At 43.7% G+C, this 23,131-nt stretch overlaps 1 protein-coding gene across 4 annotated transcripts in view; it reads left to right on the forward strand.

Moving 5' to 3' along the window:
- The first annotated feature begins 14,450 nt into the window (after positions 1-14,450).
- The window catches only part of SHQ1 (SHQ1, H/ACA ribonucleoprotein assembly factor), a 101,554-nt gene continuing 92,873 nt past the window's right edge, over positions 14,451-23,131 (forward strand). For all 4 annotated transcript variants that reach the window (XR_006416749.1, XM_044451766.1, XM_044451767.1 and 1 more), the window contains exons 1-4: positions 14,451-14,542; positions 15,795-15,961; positions 18,502-18,563; positions 19,487-19,609. Coding sequence is in view for 3 of the 4 variants with exons in the window: in XM_044451766.1 (XP_044307701.1) it covers positions 15,819-15,961; positions 18,502-18,563; positions 19,487-19,609 (328 nt within the window). In the remaining variant the exon portion in view is untranslated. The remainder of the gene's footprint in view (positions 14,543-15,794; positions 15,962-18,501; positions 18,564-19,486; positions 19,610-23,131) is intronic.

A 23,131-nucleotide genomic window follows, 5' to 3' on the forward strand; every position in this document is an offset into this window, starting at 1 on the left:
TGGCTAAAATTCCCAGGGGGCTGCTGCTTTGTGTGAACTTGCCCACTTACTGCCTTAGGAGAGGCATTTCACCATCTGCGAATGGAGGGAATGTGCACAAAAGCCAGGAAACCGGTAAATGCATGCTGGTTGCAGCGTCAGGACCTGGGCAGTTCTGCGGCTCCACCTGGTGACCAGAAGCAGAATGGTCACTGTAGTGATTGCGGGGCTGGGACCAGGCTCACTGCTGGAGCCCTCAGCCTTCTGATGAGTGTCAGCTGGGAAATCTGGAGCTATGTGACAGCAAGCTTCGCATTGCTAGCTGCTTGACCAGTAGGTTTTTCTGCCTGCTGTTGTGTGTTCCAGTGCCGGCTTCTTGCCACTGGTTCAGGCCTTGCCTTGCCTTGTTACCATACCTTTGCCGCCCCTGAACTCTGCTCAGTTATCCTGCCTCAGGTACCAGCTCCCAGCACTGTTCTCTTCCTGGTTCCTGACCCTTGGCTTGATCATAACCCTTGTCTTGCGCTAAGACTTACTCCTGCTTCATCACTTTGCCCTGCCCCTTGCCTCTGTGTTCTCTACTGGACTTTGGACAGTGTTTGGGCCTTGTCTTGGACACTCTTGGCTACATCCCAGTGTATCGGCCTTGATTCCTGCTTCTCAGGCCCCAGACTCTGACATGAGGAAATGAGGTGTGGCCAGCTGGGGGTCCCTGGGAGGGCTGGAATAGGCCTTGGGTCTGGGAGTCTTCAGATCCACGGGCACCTGCAAGAATTCATCCAGGAGACGGGGGCAAAGCTGCACAACAGTATGTAGTTCTAATTCTCCCACATACCATTTATTGCTGCAACACACCTGTGGACTAACAGTTTTCTTTAAGTACGCAGGCATGAATTTGTATGTATTATGTATTTCTTTATTTAAAGCTTTTATATATAGTCCAACTACTAGTGTAGTGCGGGATGGTTTTACAATAAAAGCAAGACCTTTTGTATGGCATCCTTTTTTCTTTTTTTACAATAAAAGCAACACCTTTTGTATGCCATCCTGGTGGGCGAAAGGTACTGCTGCATAACCAGAATTAAGGGCCCAACGCTATGAATGTTTACTGGAGATTGTGGACCTAAGGCACAAAAAGCCAGCAGGTATTAGGAGTAGGTCACCCCTTGTGGTAGAATCCTACACTTATTAGGATTCTATAAATAAATCTATACATTCTATAAATAAATCTCAATAAGTCCCTATAAATTACTGCTGAAAAAGCAGGGTCGGAATCAGGCTTAAGATGGCAATTATATGCACGCCTATTTGGCATTAAATGTGAATTTTAAAAATCTTCTGGGGAACAAAAATGCACACATTTATGTAAGTTGATCTTGCAACCTCAGCATCTACATTTTAAAACTGCCCCTATTATAGCAGCTGCATGGAAACACAAAAGGCTGCAGTCTGATGCACAGAAGTGAAAGTCAGCCAGTCCCTGTGAACCAAGCTGCCATGACTTGAGTGAGCATATCCTTCCCCCACCTCACTGCTGAGCTGGAAAACAGCTTATTGAGCCAGGGGCTCATGCCAGGTGCAACCAGATGTGAAGTCAGGGGCTTTCAGTGAGAGGGCCCATCATGCTTCTGCCTGTTTGCTTCAGGGGGCTGGCCTTCCCACAAGCTAGCAAGCCAGCAGTGCTATCTGGCTGAGCTGCCAGGCGGCTGGCCTCGCGATCCCTCGTGGCCTCCAGCCTACCCCACTGCAGCCGCTCTCAGCTGAACAGAATCCCCCCCAGCTCCAGTTCCTGAGTCGCAGTGACTGTCCTCTCCTGGCTGGGCCACACCTGCCCCTGCTGGGGGAACTGGAGGGCGGAGGTGCACTTCCCAGAGCCACTTCAGCGTGGAAGAGCCTAGCTGTGCTGCTGCCTGCCGGCTTGTTCCATGTTCTCCCCTCCTGTCCTGTCCTGGGGCTGAAACTGAGCCTGGAGATAGGCAGGGCAGGTGCAGCACGGTGGCTGGTCTTGCTGCAGTCAGAAAGACTTCATGATTGGTACTGGGGAGGGAAGACTTGTCCTCTCCCTCTGCCCCTATAAGCAGACACCCTCATCCCTGACCTAATACCTGGCTGCCTTCTGAAAGCATCTATCAACTCAAAATGCTCGTTGTTTGGAGCGAGGATGCCATATGGGTAGAGCTTGCAGATGACTGAGGCTGCACAGAGACAGGGAGAGAGACAAGAGGTAAAGCAGAGCCATTCTATTAAACCGGCTGGAAAGCTGGTTCATTTCCCCCTCTTCCCTAGCCATCGCCTTTTTTAAATCAAAAGCCTGAGGGTAGGGGACTTCTTGTTTGACTGTTTGTTTCTAAGCTTCTGTAGAAGCCTTGCTTTGACTGAAGAGCAAATAAAAACATTTAAATAAATACATCAGTTGGTTCACACCTGATGAAGTGCAAAATCCAACAGCTGCAGTGCTTTTCCTACCACTCTTTGCCTGTACTGTCATTTGCCATTCTTTCCAATCTGTTAGTGGACTCGGATAACAGGAATAGGGAGGGAAGGGACCAAGAAGCCTTACCTATTGTGTCTTTAAATTAATTTTACTTTTAAAGAGATCAAATTTCCAGGTTGTGAAATGGCACTTCTGCCAACATGACAGGTTCTTTACAGGCTTAGCGTTAGTATGTGGGACATTTTGCAGTAATAACCGCAGTAGAGGTAACTGATTTTCTCCTCCCCTCCCTCGCCCCCGCCCCCGCCCCCACCAATGGAAGTCTCACAGATCTAAATGGAATTCACTTCTCAGTAAGACTGTGAGTCAAAGCACACTAAAGTGGAAATATGCTGCACTGCAGTAATTGGGACTTAACGCCAAGAAAGTACCAAGGATTGGAGCATGGTTATACTTTGGATGTGTATGGCAAACTTATGGTGAGCACAAAATCAATCACACTTTTATTTTGGACTTGTATCACATTTAGAAAAGTATTTGATAAGATGATAGTGCAGGGGCCTGCATTTTATCTGAGTAGTATACACAAAATAAAACATAGTCTCTTACACACCCCTTTGATAAGTTGTGCAAATTCTGTTTTATTCTTTAGTTAGCTATTGAGCTTTGACTTAGACTGTTTTACTATAGATATTCCACAAGGGTATTAGTTATAGACTAAAAATTAAAATTAATGAATTTCTTTGTTTTTAGTGACCCTGTTATATTATTATGCATGCATTGTTATCTTTATTTTCTAAACTTCATTTCAAAGTAAAATTTCATGAGAAGGATGTGATTGCAATGCAACAGAATTCTTCTTTCTCCAAATTAAGGTTGCAAACCTTTATACACTGACCTGAAGATAAGTTTCAGTGAAGCCAATAAGCACGACCAGTGAGGAGACCTGTTTACAATTGCAGTGTTTAGAATTGTTTGTGTAACCAGCCTGTCTAATCTGTGGCTGCTGCCTGCGTCCCCTGCCTTCCTGTAGCAATGGGGCTTTTGAAGCCTAATTGTTTTCTGCATGTTGGGATGCATTGGGTTTGCAATGCTTCTGGGAAAGGAGATTGCTTCTCTTCCAGGTGTGCTGCAACCCACACTCACGCTACCACCCCAGGGGCCTAACTAGGTCTTTGCTGCTAATGCTAAAAATTGGGGTGGGTGGGTGGGGGGAGAGTTTTTGATCCTGGTGAAAGATTGTGTGCATGTGTGTATGTATGAAAGAGGGAAAATGTGGGGCAGCCCCACCTTCTTCTTGCCTGTAGCCCCCCAAACAGTTATCCAAAAGGGAGTGTGGCCTTTGAGCTGAAAAATGCTCTTCACCTCTGATTTAGATGAACTGGGTTGTACTCTTTTCTCCGGACCAGAGGCAGATTACCTACATGGCAACATTTTGAAGGGAAGCAGCTGCTTACTCTGATCATTTTGGATCCATCCTCTTAAAACAGCATGAATTAACATCTTTCTGTAAGGCACAACTGGTTTATTGTGTGTGTCTGCAAGGGAGGAGCAGGAATGGTTGCATCTTCTTGTTTTTATGTGACTTGGAGAATACATGGCTAGTGTTGTCTGGAAATTTAAGTAAAGCCAGATGCTTTTTCTCTGTAAACAAACCAAATGAAGTTCAAACGCAGTATAAACATAACTTTATTCAAGTGGAATTTTTGCATGCAGAAGGACGGCAGTTTTCATAGCATGAAGCAGGCAGCCGCAACGTACCATTGTTATCGTGCTGCATTTCATCACCAGTATACCATATCCCAGAAAATCAGGGATAGGTTCATCTGAATTTTTATTTTAACACAGACTATGAACCTGATACACATCGCAATTACATTTCATCAGACTTGAGAACGTAACTGCCCAGTGTACTGTGAGCTCTCAGATGTTCTGGCATTCGATGCTGCTGCACCGTTATCAGGGCTAAAACACTTCGATGCTTCCCATTGATGCCTGGGCGTGGATCTGAAACGGAAAAAAAATAAGAGGTTGCTGACGGACGGCCAGCATGCTGTTTGATTCCTGAAATGGGAGAAGATCTGAAACAGCAGAAAGTGCGAAAGAGGCAGAGTAGCGAAGAAGGTACTCACGGATGATTGATGGCAGCAAGTGCAGCCAGCCACACATGGCCATTTAGTGAAAACCCTGGACTGAGAGAGAGCTGTATTTCAGAGTGAAAATCCACAGGGAACCCAGTCAGCCACTTAGGCTGCTGTCCTGTGTTTACAGCAGGTTTACAGTTTCATAGGATAGTAGAGTAAGATGAGGCCAATAAGGGCATGGGATCCAAGTCCCTAGTCACTGCCTTTCTCCAGGTTAAAGCAGCCCGAAGCAATGGCTCTCCAGCTGCAGCTGGAGGGCCTGCAGTGGGGGGAGCCCACAACCTCCCCTGGCAATTGGTTCCATTGTTTCTCTCCGGAAGCTTTTCCGGATGTTCAGCTGGAATCTGGCTTCCTGTGGTTTGAGCCTGTTATTCCATGTCAAGAAGAGAGTCTGGCACTCCTTTGTGTGACAGCCTTTCAAGTACTCCAAGAGAACGATCATATCTCCTTCTAGTCTTCTCAAGACAAAACATGCCCAATTCTTTCAATCTCACATGGCTTTCCAGTCTCCTGATCATCTTTATTGCCATCTTCTGATGTTTTTTCCATTTGTCTGCATCTTTCTTAAACTGTGGTGCTCAGAACTGGGTGCTAGACTCAAGATGAGGCCTAATCAAAGCTGAGTAGAGGGGAACTGGTACTTCACATGATTTGGAAGTGATACTTCTACTAATGCAGCCCTCAATAGCATTGGTCTTTTTTGGTATCCACATCACTTTGTTGATAATCAGCTTGAGATCTACCTGAATTCTAGGTCCTTCTCATTTGCAGTATTGTTGAGCCAAGTATTCTACATCTTGTAACTATGCATTTGATTTATTTTTCCTAGGTGCAGAACTTGGCACTTGTCCCAATTAAATTTAATTTAATTCTGTGGATTTCACTTAATGTTCCAACTCATCAAAATCACTTTGAATTTGTTTGCCTTCCAGGTTAACTAGCTATTCCATCCAATGTTGTGTCATATACAGATTTGAGAAACTCCCCCTTGTACTTCCTCAATAAAATGACGAATTAAAATGTCGAAGAGCACTGAGCTCAGGGTTATGAGCCATGCAGTACCCCACTTGTTGCTTCTCCCCATTTTGAAAAGGTGCCTTGGAGTAGCCAACTAGTTGTTCCATCTAGCCTGCTTTTCTCTAACTCACTAATCAGGATATCATGGGGCACTTTGCCAAAAGCTTTGCTGAAGTCAAGATAGATCATTTCTACAATCTACCCAGGAAGCTTGCCTGTATTTAAGACAGTGTGTGTGTGTATGCATTAAGTGCTGAGCTAGATTTTGTGTTAGCTGCAAGTATATTTCAGGACTGCCACGTAACTTCTAGCCAATTCTTGCTTTGTTAGTAGAAATTTCATCTGCTGAATGCAACAGGGGAGGCTTCTTCTGGCACAGAGACCAGAACTGGCAGTTGTTCAAGGGACAGAAAGAAGGCATTTTAGTTTTCAGTGGGTTAGCTGAGTCAGCCTTTTGCTACAAACCAGCTAAATGCCTTGTGGCATCTTAAATAATATCTAAAGCTTGTTCTCTTTTTGGAAGGAATGGACTCACAACTCTGGAACTATGAGTGCCAACAAAAGGCATATTGAACCAGGAGCTTCTCAGTCTGCTAGTCTGATAACTTCCATACTGAATCAGAAGTGAGAATGCAAAGCAGTGTCTGCAATAACAAGTAGTGGTGGTGGCACAGCTCTGTGTGTTTACTACGTACTGCCTACTGACCTTGGAATTCCCATGTTGGTTGTGTGGACTAGCGGAGAACTGGGATCAACAGATTTAAGAGATGTTCAAGTGAGATATGACTGTAACTATACTTAATGTCAGATAGGGATGAGCTTCCCAGCTACTAGCAGGATCATAAAAGTAAGAGGAGAGAATAGGATTGAGTGGCAAACATTCTGTACTGCTTTTCTGTTTAAACTTGCTCAGACAGATGCAGCTGTAACTGCTCTTGTCCTGCTCTTGCTTGCCATTCGTGGATGAGTGTGTTGGTGCCTTGCTGTAGGAGGGGATGTAGGACAGTGAAGGAGCTGCAGGGTGACAGCTGTCACTGCGTCTTCCTTTCCCACTGTAGGAATCCGAGTTAAAGGGCTGCATGGGCTGTCCTGGTTGCAGCTTGGCTATAATTTGAGCTGTTTCTGGATGTGGAAAAAAGCTTCATTGCATTTGTGGTTGTGAGACATTGCCCTGTTCTTTCAATGGCAATGTTGTGAAGGGCTGACGGGTGTGTTGAACTCCCTGTGTCCTAAGCCCTGGTGCTGCTTGTCCCTATTCCAAATCAGTTTACATTAGTGTGAGTTCATGGTAAGTATGTAGCTATAAAATTAACAGAGGACTAATGCCAGGAAATAAAAGTTTCTGTCCAAAGTCTTATCAACTAAATGTTTGCTTGAGGGATCGGAAGGTGCTTTAGGTTGGTGGGCTGGGAAGTTTCTTCAGGAAGTCTTAGGAGACAGGCAAATGAGGAATAGAAGCAATGGTGTTCCCAGTGCTTGGGACTACAACCTCATCATCCCACATTGGATGAGGCTGATGGGACTTGCAGCCTAAGAATCTGGAAGGCACCCAGGTTACCTAGCCCTGTTGTAAAGGCCATGAGAAATAGTGAACCAGCTTTAAAAGCACAACAAAATTTAGACTATCTTGGATAATTAGAGATGATGGAAATGTATACACCCAATGGAATTTGTGAATTTCATCAAGGAAATCTGATGCAAATGAGGTCAGGATTTTTATAACTTTAAAAACTGTATTGAAAAGGAATTTCAAGTAGTGTAATTCCTCAAGTTGCTTCCTCTCTACACACTACTAAATGCATAGTAACGTATTCTCTTTTGTATCTAGTTAATGTATCCATAGCTAGGGAGTTCCAGAAAAACATCTACTTCTGCTTCATTGACTATGCTAAAGCCTTTGATTGTGTGGATCACAACAAATTGTGGCAAGTTCTTAAAGAGATGGGAGTACCAGACCATCTTCTTTGTCTCTTGAGAAACCTATATGTGGGTCAAGAAGCAACAGTGAGAACTGGACACGGATCCACTGATTGGTTCAAAATTGAGAAAGGAGTTCAGCAAGGCTGTCTACTGTCGCCCTGCCTATTTAACTTATATGCAGAGCACATCATGAGAAAGCGGGCCTAGATGAATCACCAGTTGGAATTAAGATTGCTGGGAGAAATATCAACGACCTCAGATATGCAGATGATAGCACTCTAATGGCAGAAAGTGAAGAGGAACTAAAGAGCCTCTTGATGCAGGTGAAGGAGGAGAGTGCAAAAGTTTGCTTGAAACTCAGCATTAAGAAAACTAAGATCATGGCATCCGGTCCTCTCACTTCCTGGCAAATAGATGGGGAAGAAATGGAGGTAGTGACAGATTTTATTTTCCTGGGCTCCAAGATCACTGCAAACGGGAACTGCAGCCAAGAAATTAAAAGACGCTTGCTCTTGGGGAGGAAAGCTATGGCAAACCTAGATAGCATACTAAAAAGCAGAGACATCACCCTGCCAACAAAAGTGCATATAGTCAAGGCTATGGTTTTCCCAGTTGCAATGTATGGCTGTGAAAGTTGGACCATAAGAAATGCTGAGCACCAAAGAATTGAGGCCCTTGAATTGTGGTACTGGAGAAGACTCCTGCGAGTCCCTTGGACCGCAAGGCAATCAAACTGGTCAGTCCTAGAGGAGATCAACCCTGACTGCTCTTTAGAAGGCCAGATCCTGAAGATGAAACTCAAATATTTCGGCCACCTAATGAGAAGGAAGGACTCCCTGGAGAAGAGTCTAATGCTGGGAACAATAGATGGCAAAAGAAGAAGGGGCAGCAGAGAATGAGGTGGCTAGATGGAGTCCCTGAAGCAGTTGGTGTGAGCTTAGGTGGACTCCGGGGGGGGGGGGTTGGACAGGAAGAATGTTGTCCATGGGGTCGCGATGGGTCGGGCATGACTTCGCAACTAACAACAACAACGTATCCATAAATAAGTTAGAATACATGTGAGTTAAACCCAGTGGTGGCCCCAGTTACATCAAGGGGTTGGAATGTCAGCAAGTTGTATTTTTATTGCTGCTATGGGTATTGTTCATGCATGTACATACATGGCTGAATGGGGAAGGTCAACATATTGGTCATCTTGCAAGAATGACTCCTGCTTTTGTGAATGGAACATACAAACATGCATTAATTGTTTTAAGGGAAAGTCCTCTTAAGTGGTTTGTGGACCACAGCCAATAACATAAAGCAGCTATAATGGTGTAATATAGGCATAGTTAAGAATTGACAGTAATGATTTTATCATCAGAAAAAGAATGACAAAGTGTTCAGCACAAGAATCATTCCAGTGTAAAAGGCATTACAATACATCAATTTTTAAAACTAGCTGATAAAGGTGATTGATTCCATAATTAGATTGTAAGTCTATTCCCGCAGAAACATAAGATGAGAGATAGATTTCTTGTTCAAGTCACCACAAAAATATGGATTGTGCTAGACAGAATGCTAGATTTCTGGTTGCCACTGAAAATGGCTATCATGTGCTCAGCTTCCATGTTTCTTCCCCTCTATAAAATCTACCTTGCTTAATATGGTGTAATTCTCTATTCCAACTCCATATCATTGGTTTCTAGAGGTGGAGAAATGGGATGTGGTGGCATCAGGCCACAAACATCATCTTGTTGACGTTATGCAGTGGCAATAGGCATGGTTGCTGGCTTTGGTGGCAGTCACAGGTTTGGGGAATGTCTACTTAGGTCCCAGTGAGAATTTTTCTTCCCACAGAGAGCAATATTTGCTGGGGAAGGAGCACGCTTGTTTCAAATTGCATTCATTCATGGCCACAGCCCCATCAACAGCACAGCTTTGCTCCGGCACAGACCAGGTGTAATGGGTTTCCCTCCTACCGATGTCCATGTTGCCATGACTGAACACAGGAAACTCAGCACCCAGTCAGAGCATACCATCACCAGTATGAGATCTCCATGCAGTGAAGCCACAAGTGAGATGGTCGTGCATATGGCAGGGGATGTACATCTCCCTGATTCTTGCACTTGGCACGCATGCTCAGAGCACACAAGGAGGAACTCCTGGAATGGAAGACTATGGAAAACGGGCCTTTTTGCACCAAATGGACTGTGCTTGCAGCACACCTGGGCAAGCTGCATGAGCGAAGGAGATGGTGCTGTAAGGGATGCTGCTCCTGCTACCCTGCTGGTCCCTGAGTCACTGCCCAAGGCACGGAGGAGGATCAGTTGCCAGAGTGTATGAAGCCGGCAAAGGATGAGATGGTGGTGGGGAGGGAAAGGAGCCCTGCACATACATCATTCAGTGAAGCCAGCCTACCTGCAAGCATGGGGGCTGTCATGTGGGTTGTCCCGTGGGAGTGTGGGCCAAAAGGCTCAGTGACCCTTAGGGAATGGGCTGCTGGTCCGTGCTGTAGCAGCACTGCTCCTGATGTTTGCCTGAGTGAGCCCTCCTTCTCTGCTGTGGGGCCCTACCTTGCATGGGACCAGGGACCTCCCAGTGCAAAATGGTTTCACCTGGCGTGGGTTCCCGCTGCAGCCTCTGTGCTCCTGGCTCCTGTGACTAGCCCCTGAGACCGGGAGCTGTGGCAAGAGTGGGGAGACAGACGCCCCAGGATGTGACTGAGGTTGTATCAAGGGTTGCAGATCCTTCTGTTTTGTGCCTAACACAACTGTTTTTGTGGTCAGACATGCAAAAATTAGTGGGAGAATTTCCTCACTTCCCATTGGCATGGCTCGAGTTTATCTTCCATTTCTCAGCCCTGTGTCCTATGCAGCGAGCCATTGGAGGCCAGTGCCATTAGTGTGAGCTCTTCTACAGGGAGCTGTTAATCTGCCATTAATCCACTGCTTCTACTTCTAATTTCAGCGCAATTCCTTTCCTGCTTTTCCACTTTATTGAATAGCACAGATAAAAATGGTGAAAAGGTGGTTTCTTTCACCTTCTTCTTTGGATGCCACATTTTCCTGGCCCCAAAAACATCCTGTGAAAGCACCTGCTAGACAAAGAAGTGAATCTGGAAGATCATGATTTCAGCTGAAGAACCCACAAATAACTGTGAGCCGAGAATGAGGAGTGCACAGTGAATGCCTCACGCAGAAGAGCCTTGGGTGTCCTTGTCATGGATCCCAGCTGCTCCAGCTGACTGCAAGTCGTTTCCTGCATTCCTACAGCATCTTGAATCCTGTGAATGCCCCCAGTCACCATGCCCAGGCAGAGTTGCCAAAAGCACTGGGCCTGCGGAAGGGCTCCTTGCAGTGTTTGCCCTCTGCAGAGCCCTTCCCTAGGGGGCTCTGTGTGTGTTTGTGTGTGTGTAGTGTCTTTCCTGCCTTATTTTTGTGTGTCCTGTGCTCTGAAAGAGTTCTTGAGAAGGGCAGGGAGGGATCATTAACACAGTACCCAATCAGTATGTCTTGGATGAATTTCCAAAGATGCTGTGGGCATGTCTGCTGTTTTACATTGTCTTTGTATATTGTGTGTCTGTGTGTTGCTCTTTCCTCCTATGCTGTGTACACACTGGCCAGGTGGGTGTACTAGTGGTGCATCTCTTCCCCATGGCAAATATTGTGGGTGAAGGATTCCCCAATAGTTCTGAGCAAACATGCTCAGGATTATTGTGTCAGTATATGGTAAAGTGAATGGCAATAGTTTCTTTAACTTCAGTCACTTTCAACCTGCTGCCATTAAATTTATTTATTATACGTTATTCTTTTTGGCACCAGGCCAAAATCTTTTTATTTTCCCAGCATTTTAAGGGTTAAATGCTATTTTAATTCAGGTTTTAAAAAGGATGTGATGCTATGCTTTCTACTGTAGGACCGTCCTGAGACTTTCTGTAATAGGATGGGATAGAAAAGTTTTAAATAAATAAATAATTGAAATTTCAAAGTTTAGCCCACGGTCTAGAATGTTTTATGCTTCAGTGAGTGGTATCTACTGAATGTCAAAAACCTAGACTTCCTTCTAAAAACTAATACAAAATGGAAATATTCAGCTCTCTAGATTTTATCTGCAGGGATCAAGCAGGGATTTGGATAAAGACTGAAGTGGGCCAGAAATAATTTTTTTAAAAGCTAGAAAAATATCAATGGATGGTCATAATACTACTATGAGTAAAGCAACTATAGCCTATAAAGTCCTGAGAAATTAAATCAATGACCTGGAAAACAAGATCACATAAAGGAACATTAGATTAGCAGTACATCCCTCAGGGCATATGAGAGAAGCAGCAGCCCTTAGTGTGCCCACACGCACCAAGGAAACTCTGGCTTTTAGTAAATGGGAGAATGAAGAATTATATATTTTTTCTCAACAGTGTTCATTTTATATTCTAATCTCCAAAGACCTTTTAAGCAGCTCTTGGATCATACTTCTTAGAGTGATGGGGGTACTTTGATACTGTCTCCCAGTATAACCATGTGAAAATGTATCTTCATCAGCAATGATTGCATTGTCTTGCAAGCCGAGTCTGTTCGAATCAAAGGTGAGTCCAAAGTATGGAAAAGCATCCTCGGTACTATATGTCCAAAGCCTGACAGTAGGCTATTTAAGAACAAACAAAAAGTAATTTTCTTCTCAAGAACACGTGTATATTCCTGAAAAGCAACTCTGGTTCATTTTTTGAAAAAAAAAAAGTGTCCCTTTGTAGCTAATTTAGAAGTACACAGACTGTATCCACTCCCCCAACCTAACATCTCGAATAACAATTTTATACATCTTTGCTGGGAGGAGAAATATTTTTCAATCTTTTTTCTACCAAATAGCAATAGTAAAATTAAACTAATATTGGGTAGCATTCTTAAAAGAATAGTTGTTTAAAAAAAACCTGCCCCACTTTTTTTTCTTGACCTTGTCAGAATCCCCGAAAATTGGGTCACTAGAGAAATGCCAAATGCTATTTTTGTTCATTCTGTTTTATTTGCTAAAATGACTTATCAGCATATACTTGCAAGAGTTAAGAAATGCAAAATTACATACAGAAACAGATCTGTTTTTACTGTTTTGAGTTAAGGCAGTATCAAACCATAAAAATAAGACAACAGGGTAAAGCAGCAGTAAAAAATATGGACACATTTCCAGAGGTACTCCATATATATTAGAATACCTCTGTTTTGGGGAAAAAAACAATGAAAAGGACAAAGGAGCTTCTTTGGGAAATGCATTTCAAAGCCCTGGGAATACTGCAAAGGAGGCCTTTACTTGGTAGACAATAATCTGACCCAACTGTCTTCAGTCTGGTGTCCCTCAGGTGTGTTGGACTACAACTCCTATCAGCCCCACTGAGGAAGACTGAAAGCAACTCACACGAAGTAACAGTATTGAGCTTCTTAGGGTATTTTAAAACAATATGTAACAGGGAGTGACTGCTAAGGAATCGGGGATGCCCAAGTTATAGAACTCTTGCTAGGCATGTTTGCTTGGCACCACTGTTACCTTTTAGGTATGGGAAATCATTTTGAACTAAAATGGGTTTTAGTTATTTCATCTACTACATCTGCTTTCATTTTGTTTTACTTGATATTGCATTTTTAAAATACTGTTTTAAACTACGTGAAAGTGCTTGTGCAGACAAGCAGACTAAAAATAAGAAAAAAGCAGGAGATATTCTTTGAGCCATTTGAAGCCACAACTATGACTTGTCTCTTGAACTGGGGCTGGGAAAACTGGTGTTTCTGCCAGCACACCACCATCACTAGGCAGGTGGCAGTGTATTGGTAAGAACCAAAGTTCCAACAGTCAACGACAGCTCTAGATAACATGGACGCCAACAGTCAACAAGGTAAGTATGACAGTCATCTGCTTTATCAGTGAGACCTGCATTTAAATTATTTTAAATGGAAGAGAGACATAAGCTGCATTTTGCAATCAAAACCTAAATTGAGAAATATGTTCCACTGATACATAAGGGACTTGCAGGCCCATGTTTCATGTTAGTCAAAGGGGCTTCCTTTAAGTGTGCCTTGAATTCTATCATATAACAAGCTTAAACCGGCATATATGGTCCTCCCTAATTTATTCTCGCAACAACCCTGTGAAGTAGGTCAGGCTAAGTGGCAGCACCTGGCCCAAAGTTGCTCAGTGAGCTTCAAAGTGTTGAGATTGTTGAACTGAGGTTTCCCTCTGGATGTCGTCTTGGCACTCTCACGTAGTGGGCACTTCCAATGGTCCCACAGCTCCCATCAAGCCCAAAAAGCACAGCCATTTGTTGGAGACCGATAAGCCCTGTCATCCGGGTGCCCTTAGTCCGGGGACAGAGGAGACTGGAGAATCCGATGTCAGTGGGGATCCTTATCTATTGCACCTTCTATCCTAAGCTTTATAGGAGTGCCATGCTGACGAAGCTAGTTTGCGGATGCCCTTCAGCACCATGGATAGTTCCCATAAAGTTTAGAATAAAAGCTGCAATGGAAACGGCACCCCAAGGGCACAGCAGGCACCGGCCTCGACACAGCCCTAACGGCGGCTTGCATTATTTTCACGTCATTAGCTAGACAGAAGGCCAACTTTGCTGCTTTGCCTCGTTGCAGCCTGGCTGGCAACGCCGCAAACAGCCAGGCAACGAGAAACGCAGCGGCCACCCTCCAGAGGCCCCTTGCCGCAAGCGGGGAAGGCGGTCGCTCAGCGGCGGCGCAGTCGCGCGGCAGCAGTGACGCTCCCCTCCGCTCGCGGGCAGCTGTCACGTGGGCGCACTCCGTTCCCCGTGCCCCGTCTCTCCGCCGCCCCGGTCCCGCCTTTGCTCTCCCGAAGACTTGCGATTGGATGAGTTCTACCAATAAGCTTACCGCTCCCCTCTTCAGCCCGCCTCCGTGGGTTCCCTTTTCAACTTCGGAAGACGATTGACAGAAGGTTGCAGCCAATCGAAAGTCTCTGCGTTATCAGGACGGGTGGGCATGGGCTGGAGGAGGGGAACGAGTCTGAAGGCGCGTGCGGGGCAGCGTGGGGCAGCTTGAGCGCGGCAGTGTCGGGGGTGAGTGTTGGCTCTGGGTGTTTACTGGGCCTCTCGCGCCCGCCCCTCTCTCCCGGAGAGAGCCCAGTGGCGCACGGGCTGAGGCGGGGGCAGATGGGGGAGCAGCGCTATGGGGCCGAGCAAGGGGCTGGTTGAGTGGGGTGGAATTAATGGTGGGAGCCTTCCGGGTACCTCTGTACCTGCCTCTGTTGGCCATTCTGGTTGGGGATGACGGGAGGGGTATTTGGGGAATGCGGTTCTGTCGGCGTTGGAGCTCGGAGTCGTAGGGGGCCGCTTCCCACCGGTTGCACGCAGCTCAACACATCGCAAGACTTTTGCTGTCGCTCTGAAAGGGAGGGAGGCAGCCTGCTAAGAGTGGTTTGGCATGGACCCCCCCCCCCCCCGCCCCGCTCAGAGGCTGTGTGAAGCGGCCTCTTACGTGCCCTGAAAAGCGCCTCGCCCACCCCTCGCTTTCACCTTCGGATTGGAAAGCCTTTCCTGTGGACGTACGTGGGGAAGTATAAACACAGGCTCCAAGACACCGGGCGCTTTCTGAAATTTGCAAGTGCTGGATGCTCATCTAGCTCACCTTTCTGATCACACAGTGGCGGGCGAGCTGCCCGTGGAAAGCCCCCAATAGCACCTTCTCAGTTGCATTCTCCAGGGACTGGTGTATAATAATGTGCAGCTGGATACATAATATGCATATATTTATAGTGCAGTTGGGAATACAAGTATTACTTTTTGTTGATTTCCTTTAGGGGAATTCTGGGAGGTGCTGATGCATTGTGTTTGGGGAGACTGCACTGGATTCTTCTGCAGCTGAAAACTGCTCAGAACAGCATTTAGCTGTCAGACTTGTAGTCCAGGAGAACCTTTTCTTGCATGATTATATTCCTTCTTATGAGTAATGATTTTCTAAAATGTTCATTCATGTCTCAGGGCATGGTCTTGAGGGCATGCCATACAGCCCCCTTGCTAAATAAAACTTAAACAGGTCTGGGTCTGATCAGGGCCTGGATGGAAGACTGGCTGGGAGCATTATTTACCATGATGGAAGAAAATGCAGTGGAAATTTGCTCACTGTAAAGTTAAGGTAATGCATTGGGACCAAAATGGCTTAAAGTTACTAAACAAGCTGGACTTTAATCCCAGCCCCACAAATTACAATTTGCTCTTGCTGATTAGAATAGATGTCCACCAGTTAATTAACTACAAAACAGCATTCAAGTGTGGTGTTTTTTTTTTTTGTTTCCCTAACCTAATTTTGCAGGCAGTGGTCTTCCAACTATCCAGGATGATAACGCCAGCGTTTGAACTGACTCAGGATCCAGATTATCTTACAATCACTATCAAAGTACCTTATGCACGAGTTTCAGAGTTTGATGTCTATTTTGAAGGGAAGGAGTTCAAATTTTATGCAAAACCTTACTTTCTTAGGTAAGTAATGTCACTCTTTAGGTGGAATTTAATTTCTAGTGGTATGTTTTGTAGATTATGTTCATGACCATTTCTCTCAGTGTGGGAACAAGTTTGCACATGGCAGAAAATATTTTATGGTAGAATAGATTCTGATATCACACATTGGCTGAAGTCAGACATAACAATAGACCTTGTGGGCGTTTTTTGCAAGAATGTGCTGTAGTGATTCTCAGGATTCATCCTGAAGATGTTAACCACTTGTGGATGCAAATGAAAAACAGTAGCTCATTTCAAATAATAAATAAAAAAATCCCATTTTTCCTCTTGCAAATGAAAGGAGAAAAGAGATAGGTGAGCTTGCTGTGGCATACGCTTACCAAATTTGTCCAATGTCTGCTTACTGTGGATAGCGATTGATTAATTGATTAGATTTATATACTCCCCCATAGCCCATTGGGTTCTCTGGGCATTGTCCAATTTTAAAATACATAACAACCAATGCAATAATAATATTTAAATAAACAAAAACAATAAACATTAAAACCAACCTTCAGACAACCTACAGCAATTAGAATAAAAATGTGTACATGGCATAGCATATAATAAAAAGATTTTAAAAGTGTTATCTGTTAAAATATCTGGCAAATAGAAAGGTTTTCACCTGGCACTGAAAAGAAAACAAGGAAGGCACCAAGTGCACCTCCTTGTGAAGCATGTTCCAGAGATGGGGTGCAACTGCTAACAAGGCCCTTCTCCTAGCCATCACCCCTTTACTTCTTTTGAGGGTGGTTCCCTGAGAAATACCTCCTTGGATGATTTTAGGACCCAAATAGGAACATATGGAACAGGCTGTTCCTTCAGATAACAGGGCCCCAGACTGTTTAGGGTTCTAAATGTTAACATCAGCACTTTAAATTGGGCCCAAACTTCAACTGGCGGCCAGTGTAGCTGAAGGAGGACTGGTGAGATGCAATCTCATGAGCCAGTCCTCGTGAACAGCAGTGCTGCTCTGTTCTGGATCAGCTAGTTGCTCAGCCATTTTCAAGGGTGCCCGCACTTAGAGTACGTTACGGTAATCCAAATGGGAAGTTACCAATGCATGGATCGCTGTGGCCAGGCTCTGCCTGTCCAGATAGGGTCACAGTTGGTAAATCGGCCTAAGCTGATAAAAGGTGCTCCTAATCACAGAATCCACTTCAGTCTAGTTACACTAAGGATTTATATGGCTGCATTCTGTATGTACAGAATTGAAATAATATACTTGGTGTTTAGACAACACTGTAAAAAAATGTTAAACATGCATTCTCAGTCATTCTTGCAACAGTAGGAGAGGTCAGTATTAAATCTATTACAGATGATGGTGTGGGGCTGAAATGTATGTCTACCATCATTTATTTTATTTATTTAGAAAGCACTCCTGTGGCCACCTACACATCATTAGGGGGCCATAGGATAATTTGGATTCCTGTATTGAAGGGCAGAAATGGAGCTCTGACCTTGGAGCTGGGAATCTGCTCCAATCCCCTCTTCCAGCCTCCGCACCCAGCATGGAAAGAACCATGCTGGCTGCCTCTCTAAGGTTGGGAAAGCAATCTCAGAGAATGCATTTAAAGGGTGTTCTGGGGGCCGGGATGGCAGGAGACTGGTGGTGTCCTGATGGCACTCTAGCTTCCTTCTCTCCCGCTCCAAAGAACATTGGCTGAATGGTTGAAAATGGCTAAAGCGCAGGATGAGAGGTACAGTAAGCAAAGCTTGGCTCTGCTACTTCTATTGCACTGCTTGGGATGCTTATAATCATCTCTTGCATTGAGAGCTTATGAGCACTGATAGGATTCTGCTCTTACAATATTTTATCCTTCTCTTTTGCTAAAAAGGCTCCCAGAGCATCTTGCATATAATCAGTTAAACAAGACAGTCTGTGCCTAGAAAGACATGACACACGGGAAGAAGGAATGGAGGGGCAAGCAAAAAATTATCTCTGTAGAGATGGTGGAATGGGCCTGCTTCCCCCTCTTAACCCCCTTCATGTGGCCTGTTGGAATGCCTGGTGGCAGTAACTTCATGATTTCAGGGCTGTGGTGGCATCAGACATGAGGCCTCGCTGTCTTTCATGTGTGGCCCTCATATTCTACATGTCAGCAGGAGTATTTGGAGCAGAACTGGGTGTCCTTGGATGTATAGCTTTTGTGATTTGTTTTAAAAGCAAGTTATTTAGCACTTACTCTTGAAGTGGGCAGGTAATATCTCTTAAGTCGTGAGAAAGCAGAAGAGAAGGCAGGCATAAGCACAAGACGAATGGGGCTTTAGCATGTTGCATTCATGGCTACAAGGCACAAGATGTATACTTCTTCATATCCTGGCAGTTGGATTTCAGTATTTCTTCCCATTCTTGTCATTTCCTCCTCTGCTTGCTCCCTTCTTTAATCTGCACGCTTTGCAATTTGAATGTGTTTTAATTGCAGTCTATATGCAGTTTGGTTTGCCAAAGCTGAGCAGGCATGCATTAGTTGCCCATTATTTTAATGCCACTATTTGATTACATTAATTGTTATCCACAGATTGGTTCTTCCTGGAAGAATTGTGGAAGATGGAAGAGAGACAGCATCATATGATGACACAGGTTTTAAAGATGTTTTGTCACTTTCTTTTGCTAGTCTTTCTTTTCATTCGACTCTCTCATGTTGCAGCTGTTGGATTACCTTCCAATTCCATCAGTGCTATAAAATATAGTTTTCTGTAATAGCTGCTTGGTGCATTTTATTTAAAATGTCTCACTTTATAGAGATAAGTAACATATGTAAAGAGGTCTGTGCTTGCTAGACAGAAAGTGAGGTTGGTTCACATGTTAGGAATTTCTCTGCACAAATAGATTCAGACAGGGTCTTATCTATTGGAATGTGCTGTGTGACATTATATATTTAGGAATAACTTCTGCAATGCATCTCTTTTCTCCTGGCACTGGATTTTTATGGAAGATAGATCTGGCAATGATTAAAGGTGAAATACTATGCAGGTTTGGAAAGAAAAAGGAGAAATTGGAACAATTTCCAATGTTCCTGAGCAAGTCACAATTTCTGGGAGTTGTTGGACTTTTATCTGTCTAGATACTGATAGAGTTGCATCTTTAAAGATGAATTTTAGGTAGAGCTCTGTCTCATGACATGGGAAGATGGCGTGTTGCCTCTTACCACTGAAAGTGGTACTTGGACATGTGCAGGCTCTAGGTGCGGAGGTGACATCTGCATCTTTCTACTTGGAAGATGCACAAGTTAGTCTTTCATATGTTAGGGTGGAAAATTGAAGATACTCTTGAATTGCCAGAGCCCCTACCTGCTGCATTTTGAATATGAGGAAGCATTAATGAATGGGGAAACATGACTTGGAGGCCTCCTTATGCATGCCAAAATGAGAGAAGTTTTTGACCTAGCATTGCCAAAAATGTTGCTCTTACTTTTTGAAACACCCTTGTAGCTTATAGAACATTGTAACTATCTGTCTTTAAATGAAGACATTCCTTTGTTAATTATGTTCTTTTCTTTTAAGGAATATTTACAATCCGCCTTCCCAAGGAGACTCCTGGAGAGGTGTTTGAAGGATTAGACATGTTAACAGCTCTCTTAGCACCAAGGAAATCCAGATCAGCAAAACCTTTAGTAGAAGAGATAGGTTTGTATGATTTTAATTAAAAATTGGTTTATGGACTGTTTGTGTACAGCAATATAGTATGTCTTTGTGTTTAAACTTATACTGTCCAACTTTTCCTTGTAAACAGGCATGCAATGTTTTGTATAGGTTGCTGATGCTCATTGTTGGTGATCAGTACACAGGAAGCTTCCTTGTACGGAGTCTGACTCTGGTCCATCTAGCTCAGTTTTGTCTATTGCTAAAAACATCTCTCCAGGTTTTCAGTGAGTTTTTCCTATTCTTACCTGAAGATGCCAGGACATAAACCTAGGACCCCTTGCATGCAAAGCAGGTGCTCTGCCAGTGAGCTATGCCCCTTTCATCATCTTTGCCTGTGGTGCTTTAACTGCTAAATTATGTTCTACCTGAGATCGCTACCTGTCTTTCTGTTTATGATGTGTGTATGCAGCCCCCTTCCCATAGACTCTGGTTGGGAAGAGAACCTAGGACTTCTCTTCTGAACTTTCAAAACACCGGGAAAGAGAAATCCCAACAAAACTGAAGTACCCTTAGCAGCAGTCTCCCACCAAGCCAGGACTAACGTCTTATTCTGATTGTTCCATTTCTATTTTGCTGTTTTCCTGTTGCAAGGAACCCAAGGTGGCTTCCATAATCCTCCTCTTCCTGATTTGATCCTCGCAACAACCCTGTGAGGTAGGTTTGGCTGGGAGTCAGTGACTAGCCGGAAGTCACCTAGTGACTTGAGGGCTGGAATCCGGATCTCCCCAATTCTGACCCAACACTATGCCACTTTGGCTCTCCTTGCCGCTGCATGTAAACCCAGTCAAAATACGAGTTACAAGCCCAGATAACAGCCTGGAAATCCAGCTCTAGTCCCAACCAGAAGGTACAATAGCTATGAGTCATGTCAGGCTGTCTTGCCCTCCAGCAATGAAAAAGAGACCTTCCTCTCCCTAGACATCTACATCCTGAGCCAAGAAAACGCATCTCTCGTCCTGTGTGAGCCTTAAGAAACAGAGCACCCAGGGAAGACAGATTGAAAAAGTCTCTGCTTGGCAGGGATCTTCACTGGCTGCTGCTGTCCCTGTTAAAGGATGGAAGCAAGATGTTTAATAATCACTTTTCTGCTGAGTTAGTATTTTAACATTAATAGGATGTTGTTGATGTTTGTACCATTGAAGGGAGGCTAGTAAAGCGCTTGAAAGAACCAAATTATCATCTGTGCTTTCCAGAGGAAATAAATAAGTAAATAAAACATTTTTAATAAGTTAAAATAAGAGTCCAGTTTTTTATTTGCCCAACTGCTCAACTTTATCAAGAGATGCAAAAGGTTACATACAGGCATTGTAGGGATTGCATAATGATAAACTGAAGCCCGAGAGCTAGTAGTTGCTTCTCAGCTTTCTTTTCACTTGGCAGAGGTACCAGACAGAGGTATTCCACTTTCTCCATTTATGATTGGAATCCTGGCATCTTATATGACAGAACTGAAGTACTCATGGCTCTGTGCATGGCTGTTAGACTTTAAACTTTGTTCTGATAATCATTTATTGCTTATCTAAGAATACCATTCCAGCTTTGAAACAGCGCATCAATACTTTTTGGTGATTTGTTTGGCTATTCAGTTTAACTGGTCAAAGGCTGAATTGATGCCAGATGGAAAATGCTCTGTCTCATTGTGTATTGGCAACATTGATGGTGCCCAGATGTTATTATGTGGGAATGCATGTTCCCAGAGAAATACTTCCAATTGATCCAACTAATTTGAGTAAGGTGATTAATAGGAACTCATAGGAGATAGACATATTTAAAGATGAGTTTGTTGGATAAGGTAAATGATAAGGTAAATATTACTCTTCAGATAGTTTGTCTCTGTGTGAGAGTCCTCTTTCAAAAACTCAATGCTTTGTTTTGTAAATTTGTGTATGTGCCCATGTGGAGGAGGGTCTTCCCCACCATGAATATCCTTGAAAAATGTACACCTTCTCATTAAGGAAGATGATTTGACTTTCTAAACCTTTCTTTTTATGACTAGGACTATTTGTTGACCTTTACTATATTTTGGACTTCACCACTTATGTTCAATTTTCTATCTTGGTTGGTTTCAAAATCTTCCAGTCTGGATTCTCTCTCCAAATGGATGGCATTAGGCTCCTGACACCTTCAAATGGAAACGGTTCTTCTAGCATTTATGGCTGTGTTTCTAAAATGCCACATCAATTACACTTGATACATTTTCTCATGCTAAACTGATTATATGGGAAAATTCAGATTTAAAAACTGGTAAGAAATTGTTTTTTGTGGGAGAACTGGATAAGTTGACTTTAACTTGGATCAAGTTAGTGCTGTTGTTGAGTTTTTGTCACTCTTGGCTCTGCATGCGAAATATGATTTATCTTCTATAGCTAAATGCCAATACTCTCAACTGCAGCATTTGTTTGAATCTAGGCTTGGCTCTGCCATTTTAGAGTCTCCTCCACGACTGGAAGCATGAGTAGAATAAAATAGTAGTAGGGCTGAAAGGGGCCTATAAAGACACTGAGTCCAACCCCCTGCTCTGCTTCCACTTAGGGTCACCCTTCCGGCTGCCGGCCCATGCCTTTCCAGCTTAGCACAGGTGACTTGACATGCTAGCTCACCGAACAGCTATACAGGCAGGACGATCATTTTATATCAACTAACAATGCATGTTTACAAATAATATTGGTGAATAAATGTGATACACTGGATCTTAAGAGGGGAGTATTGTTGTGTCTGTTGAATACCATAGCATTTCTTTAATAAGAATTTAGCTAAGTTGGCTAATTGCTGGTGGAATATCACATCTAATGCTTCTTTTAAGACTACGTTACTGCAGTGTGTTTTCTGTGAGGCTGCCCTTAAGGCTGACCCAGAAACGAGCTAGTGCAGAATATAGCAGCTCAACAATTGTTAGGAGCTGACCCTTTTCAGAGTGCATCTCCATTGTTGACGGAACTGCTTTGGCTGCTGCTTTTGGTACTAGTGTATAAAGCTGTAAACAACTTGGAACCAAGATACCTGAGAGCGTACTTTCTCTATTACCAGTCTGAAATCATTGAGTCCTAGGATGGTTTGTCTCCATAGTAACATATAGGCCTATGGCTTGATAGGAGTCTACCAGAAGAAGATTGTCTTGGGCACAGTGGCTTCATTTCTGTGGAATTCCCTTCTTCTGGACATCAACCTAGCCTTTTTTTCAGGACCTACAAAAGACACTTATTTAGGAATCATGTTATCAATATACTTTTATTGATCCTGTTTTTAACATAATGTTTTATCTGTTATTATTTACTCCTTCAAAATTTCCGTAATGGAATACAGAGCAGTATATAAATCATGTAAATAAATACATAACCTTGTTTTGGCAATGGCCAATAGTTGAGAACATACTTAATTATTGAGCATACTTAATTGTACTCCAAGCCCATACTTAAAGTTGGTATTTTCTGCCCCAGAATGCATTACTTTTGCTTCCATTGAACAGCATTTACAACTTAATGCCTGTTCTCCTAGCTTGGGAAA

Source organism: Varanus komodoensis, unplaced genomic scaffold (assembly GCF_004798865.1).
Source record: "Varanus komodoensis strain SLA01 unplaced genomic scaffold, ASM479886v1 scaffold6_4, whole genome shotgun sequence".
In the NCBI taxonomy this organism is placed as follows: Eukaryota; Metazoa; Chordata; class Lepidosauria; order Squamata; family Varanidae; genus Varanus; species Varanus komodoensis.